Source organism: Gigantopelta aegis, unplaced genomic scaffold (assembly GCF_016097555.1).
Source record: "Gigantopelta aegis isolate Gae_Host unplaced genomic scaffold, Gae_host_genome ctg8323_pilon_pilon, whole genome shotgun sequence".
In the NCBI taxonomy this organism is placed as follows: Eukaryota; Metazoa; Mollusca; class Gastropoda; order Neomphalida; family Peltospiridae; genus Gigantopelta; species Gigantopelta aegis.
The window spans coordinates 1,456-8,758 of NW_024536449.1; the positions used below are offsets into that span (position 1 = coordinate 1,456).

The window sequence follows — 7,303 nt, forward strand, 5'->3', positions numbered from 1 at the left end:
GTATAAGGCTTTTCTCTCCCTTTGAATTGCAAATATTCTCTTGGCTGCATCCACCAGATTTTCTTGACTAGGCCCAGAAACAGCCATTTAAGGCTTTTAAAATAAACAACTAGGGGTGGAGCCAGGCTGCAGATGACAGATTTACATAAATTCATAGTATTTTATTTCTTCACTATTGTACTTATGAGTGATGCATCACTGAAACGTATTGTTTTTACTACCAATAAAATGCTTATCTAGCCCACAGACACACCACACCATACATTGATAAACTCAGCCACACAAATCCCTCTCCCCCTCACTAAGGATTAAAATTTAAAAATGTATAAAAAGACAAGTATGTGAGAGATTGATACTACAACAACAATAAAATATTACATAATTTTTAATCCTGAATCTCTCATTACAATAGCTAGCACACACAGGCTGACTAAATGAAGACTTAACAAAAGAAAAGCATTTAAAGTGCTAGTATTCATTGTATCAACAGTAAAGTTGACAAGTCCTGTTGATAGGTTAGCTAGTAAGAAGAATGTGAACTGGTTATAGTCAATGGCAGAGATGAGACAAAGATGAGGTGAATATTAGAACTGGGTGGGCTGATGAATATAGACAATCAAAATAAGGGCAACAGAACATGACAGATTAGTAAGATAAGAGAGTGATATACATATCACATCAGTGATGAACATTAAGATAGACAGGATACACCAACAGAGACCTAGCAAGAAAAGAGCTCATTTACATAATATCCATAGATAAACGTCTCATAAGGACACTAACATGGGTCACTTATCTAGTGTGGGTAAATTCTCAAGTTTGACAGGTCTTAGGTGTGTATGTGTGTATAATGATTTATAGCTTCCATGCTTAAGGTCAGGAAGTGTCTCTTATGTGACAAGTCACATGTAATTTATTTCAGCAGAAGAAGTCCATGTATTTATCATATAAATGTACACTATACAATATAAAAAAAAACTATTGCTAACTTGTAATATTCACAGAATGAAATAGCAAATTAATCCTAGATTAATGAAATTGGTCACAGCTGCATATATTCATGTACAACTAACTGATACGCAAACATTCCATGTGACCAAAAGAACCTTAGAACTGTCGACATATACAGAAAACAAGAAAAGTATACTATTAACATCAAAACTTACCATCCAAAACAAAAGGACAAATTTGCCATTCTTCTTGAGACTTGTTGACATACATTCAGTCCACCATGTAATCACACCACATAGAAGAAAAATTGACAACAGTATACATATCAACTTCAGATAGTTTTTAATACATATCCTGAATAGAAAGTTAAGATACAGTTAATACTATAATTATAAGAGGACGTAACAACCTTTTAACTTTAAAGAAACTTCGAGAAAACGCAATTCCAGCATAATACAAGGCCAAATAACCGAAACAAGAAAATATTCCTTCTCTGTTAGCACTAATGAAATTGTTACGAGAGTAACTTCCATCAGACCAAAGAGGATGTACTCTCGTAAGCCACACATGGACAAGAGGAATTGGTACCCAACAGCTATTGATATAGAAGTGATACAATAGGGGAGAGACGTGGGTATGAGAAACAATAAGTGGATTTAGGAGAGTTGCCAAGAACTATCACACAAGAAAACATTCAACATTATGTTTATTAAATTAATTGAGACTTACACAGACAACAGCAATTGTGAAGAAAAAGTTCCAATGTACACCATACTCTGAAACATGAAGTTGATAATCTGTAGCTTTAACAGTGGCAAGCCTCAGCAGGCCCATTATAACATAAGGTATGATTTTTCTTTATACATTTGTAAACAGACACTCCGTATTGTTTCAATGAAGGAAGAGATGAGTAATCAGAAGGATAGCGAGCCTCTTTAGACACCATACTATATGATACTATAAAACAGCCCACACCAACATCCATTAGACCAGTACCAAATGTTTCTGTTTTAGCAAATCGTCGAGGAAATATATGAAAGTCAACAGCCAGATTGCAATAGCAGTAAAAATAAGTAAAAATGAGCGAGATGTTGAGAAAAAGGGTATCTTAGAGGATGGATAAGGGAGTGAGAGTATCTGTTTAAAACTTGAGTTGTATTTTGTTTAACAGAGACCCTATAAACCACTGGGGTTATAAAAAGTATCACTGTAGTTAGTTGTATGAAAAGAACCGTAGTGATATAATCTGACATGATAGTGAATGTTAAAAGACCAGGTAGAATGATTGTGATGAACTCCCAAGAAAATGCAAATCTGTAATTAAAAGGAAGACCACTAACATAAGCTCATGTATTGTAAACTGTTATATTTTGATAAGCCAGTAATATCAAATTTGTACTTTATTATAATTTTAATGATTAAATATGAAACTTGTTATAAATGACTAAGAAGTAGCAAAAATTCTGAGAAGGTAAAAATCATTACTAGTCTTGTGTGGGTGGATGTATGGGTAAAACAGGTCAGGGGAAACTACTATAGATCAACTTGGACAGAAAATTTGCATACATCTGGGAATTTTCATACAAATATCCAATTGTTAAAAAAGGGACTTTTGCCTCAAAATAGCTTGTGCAAATAGATTATCTACTAGCTACCAATTTCAGGCAAAGGTCCTTTTCTTAGCAAACTAAAAACTAAAATGGCTGACTGTTAGAGAATTCCTTCATGTATCAAAATTCATTACACAGACTTTGTATTAATTTCCATTTATATTTACTGTATGGACAGAAAATTTGGTGGGGATTTAGTTTGGCGGATTGTCTATGGTATGTGTTTTGGTGGAAGCCAATACTTTTGGGGTGGGGCATCACAATCAGCTGGATCTAGGATGCTATTGCCATTGCTATTGGATTGCCTATGGTATGTGTTTGGTGGATTTAAAATTGGTGGAAGCAAATTCTTTTTGGGGGCGGGGATTAAATTAACCGGATCTCGGCTACTATTGGATGAGGCTACCTTTGTTGAATAATTGAAATTTTTCATTAAAGAGACATCTCTACAGTGCACACACATGTATATATAAACAGCTGGATGCACAAACCACACCCACTCTATGTGAAACTTATAATTATTATTGGTGGTTATTAATTTCTGGATCTGGATAAAATCTGCAAAGCACCAAATTTAAATCCCCGCCAAATTTTTCCAGCCATATGGTATGATGAAAACCATACCACACATACAATATATATATATGTGTGTGTGTGTGTGTGACCATAAATATGAAAATCATATGTAACATACATACAAATTTAAAATGAACACTTGTATATATATGGTTGCTAAGAGATCATAGGTTATAAAAAGTCAGTATGTGAGAAGCTCAATTATTGGCCTTTATGATTACCAAATTCCATTGACTTCCTACACAAATGAATGTGTAGCAACTGTTTATAGTGTTTATTTGAAATATTTTATGTGTAGTAGGTACCATTATGTACTTATGATCACACACACACATATGTATGCATGCCATGTATAACATATAATTTATGTTCACCATAGCATTATAAATATCTCATCAGACAATTAAGTTATTTCTATTGATAGCTATTTAAGTCGCTAATCTCTCTCTTTAACTCACAAGAGACTCGTTGAGTGCCATTTTTGAATGAAGTCAGAAACACAAGACAGTAGTATGTCGTACAGTAAACCCAGACTAGATACAATAACTATAAATATATTTCCAATAGACTAGTGCCTTCACAATCACTCACAAAAGCCTCCTTAAGATCTTTGTTATTAGCCATTTATAAGATATTTAGATAGACATATTTTTAACTCCACTTCATAACCGCCTTTGCATGTAATTATACGACCACACCCATTCACCTAATTAGTTTAATTTAATAATTATTAATAATTAACTGTATAGTTTTTCAATAATACATTATACAATATTATGTTAATATTCCTATTACTATGTTTTAAATGTGTTATTTGAATTGGTAATTTTAGATCAATGCAAGTTATTATGCATATCTCCCTTGTATTAAAATTATATTCTCTCTAAAAATTATGCCCCCTTTGAATTTGACACTGAAATACTGTCATAGATGCTAAGTTAAATTCTTAGTTCTTGCTACTAAAGAAACACTTTAGCTAGAAATGTGATAATGATGCTGAGTACATCACTGTACATGAGCAGTCTATATGGACACTACTGGCATTGATATCATGACAACTAGCTATATCAGATTACTTTTCATTAGATGTTTATAGTGTGAAAATATAGTAGACATCCGATCTTATATACAAATATTTTGATAGAGGTTGTCCCTTAATGAAAACCAGGTCACAATTATATATATATATAATATATAATATATATATATATATATATATATATATATATATATATATATATATATACATAAATATATATATATATATATATATATATATATTAACATATATATATATACATGATTTAAAATGATCCCCAAAGAAGTTTAGATGTCACCAAAGAAGCTTAGATTATTTGAAACAGGATGACCAATCTAATACCCATTAGTCTAACTTACTATGACTGCAGCTGTCAAACATTCAATGATATCAATTACAGGTGGATCCATCCAGTCATACCATTGGAATGGAGCCAAGACTCACATAACTTGAACAACATATCATTATTTACAATCCATTTAAAAGTTGGCTCTGTTTAAGTCTTACACAATTTGATCCAAATATGATGTGGAAATATAATACAGCAAAAAAGCAGTTCAATTTTACACACATATTAGTAAAATTTAAAATAACAATATCCCATATCAACACACTGTAAAAAACTGATTGGTTGATCTAACCCTTATTTGGTTATGCAGGTTGTAATTGCAAGCTTATTTTTGTCAAAAAAGTAATCAGAAAACTGCTTTTATTTTTAATGTACTACTGCTTATGTAACTATTTCATAATATATTAGCAATCAAAATAGTACTATGTTTACTTTTCATATACATAACATGTATAACCATGTATTAGATATAATAACCAATCAGTGTATAGATTACACACTATAGTATTGACATTAAATTCTTATACAATGACTAATAAAAGCAGTAACTGATCATATGTCCAACAGAGGAAAAGACTGTAACATACTAATTAGGAATTCCTGACAAGCAATGGCTAGCAACAAAGATCTGAAGAGGCATTTGTAAGTGGTCTATCAGGAACTAGTCTATGGGAGTTATATCTAGTAATTATCACATGTATTGTGGGATTGCTAATACGTCATATGGTATATTGTGCTCTGACTTTATTCAAAGATGGCATCAAAAGGAAACCGCTGTGAGTTTAAACCTGTAAAATTACATTAGTTGTCTTGTTTAATTTATCTTTTTAACCGGCTGCATGCATGTTTAAATTCAAACATTTTAGGTTATAAGCATAATCTAGCTCTTATAGGTTAACAACCTCTATACTCCATACGAGCTGGATTAGCAATACTATTATTAATGAAGACAGATATTTATATACTAGCTATACCATCATATATTGGTAAACACAGTGCTTAATGATATATTAGAGTTCATATTTAGTAGATGCAGGATTTTCCCATTTCTAAGTTTTATATAGAAAAATTGCTGTATGTCATAATATGGTTGTTTATCACCTAAACATGGAACAAATGGTTGAATATCTGAACTGATGATAATAACTCCATTTCTGGCAAAAAGTTGTTTAGTTGTATATATGAATTGTATGATACTCATATTTACTGTCAAAAGTCTATTGTATAGACATTGTTGTTGCTATACATGAAGTATAAAGTAACTATAGTCATTCATCAATACAGCTTTCTCAGCTCCTTATCATAATAATTACCACTTATACTCACAGCAGTTTTTACTGGAAATTCCAATAGGACAACAGCTCATTCACATTTTAATGCTGTTAAACTTGTTTTGTTGTTATACATGAAGTATACAAATAACTACGTCATACATCAATACAGCTTTCTCACCTCCTTATAATAATAATTACCACTTATACTCACAGCAGTTTTTTACTGGAAATTCCAATAGGACAACAGCTCATTCACATTTTATGCTGTTAACATTGTTGTTGTTATACATGAAGTATAAAATAACTACAGTCATACATCAATACAGCTTTCTCACCTCCTTATAATAATAATTACCATTTATACTCCAGCAGTTTTTACTGGAAATTCCAATAGGACAACAGCTCATTCACATTTTAATGCTGTTAAACATTGTTGTGTGTTATACATAAGTATAAAATAACTACAGTCATACATCAATACAGCTTTCTCACCTCCTATAATAATAATTACCATTTATACTCACAGCAGTTTTTTACTGAAATTCCAATAGGACAACAGCTCATTCACACTTTAATGCTGTTGCATACAATTTTCAACAAAGTTAATTAGGTATAAACTTGTAAGCACTGCAATGACATCAGTAAGTCTATACTCATGCTATAAACAGCATGAGTTATGGATTCACGTTGTAGATGATTTTGTTTAAGGAAAGCCACATGTTCTTAAATTATAACCTGTCTGTGTATACTTTAAAGGGAAGACTAACCAATTAATGAAAGTAGTAGTTTCAATTCACAACAACAGTGCATCAATGTATAGCAATAGAAACCTTATGCTTCCTTTCAAATTGTTGTATAATAGGTTTGCATTTTTCTTGGGAGTTTCATCACAATCATTCTACCTGGTCTTTTAACATTCACTGTCATGTCAGATTATATCACTACTGTCTCTTTTATACAACTAACTACAGTGATACTTTTTATAACACCAGTGATTTATAGGGTCTCTGTTAAACAAAATACAACTCAGTTTTAAAACCCAGATACTCTCACACCCTTATCCATCCTCTAAGATACCCTGTCTCTCAACAGTTTCGCTCATTTTTACTTATTTTTACTGCTATTGCAATCTTGGCTGTTGACTTTCATATATTTCCTCGACGATTTTGCTAAAACAGAAACATTTGGTACTGGTCTAATGGATGTTGGTGTGGGCTGTTTTATAGTATCATATAGTACAGTGTCTAAGAGGCTCGCTATCCTTCTGATTACTCATCTCTTCCTTCATTGAAACAATATGGAGTGTCTGTTTACAAATGTATAAAAAAAATCATACCTATGTTATTATAGGCCTGCTGAGGCTTGCCACTTTTAAAGCTACAGATTATCAACTTCATGTTTCAGAGTATGGTGTACATTGGAACTTTTTCTTCACAATTGCTGTTGTCTGTGTAAGTCTCAATTAATTTAATAATATACTGTGGAATGTTTTCTTGTGTGATAG

General features: G+C 31.9%; 1 protein-coding gene across 1 annotated transcript; it reads right to left on the reverse strand.

Annotated features, from left to right (window-relative positions):
- Window positions 1-423: 423 nt before the first annotated feature.
- Window positions 424-3,616, reverse strand: LOC121367018 (phosphatidylinositol-glycan biosynthesis class W protein-like; the record flags this gene model as incomplete). Its single annotated transcript, XM_041491221.1, is given in 7 exon segments — window positions 424-570; window positions 1,361-1,485; window positions 1,488-1,546; window positions 1,683-1,799; window positions 1,837-2,010; window positions 2,013-2,058; window positions 3,596-3,616. Coding segments are annotated over 7 exon segments (689 nt in total), but the record flags the coding sequence as incomplete, so codon positions are not given.
- Window positions 3,617-7,303: the final 3,687 nt, after the last annotated feature.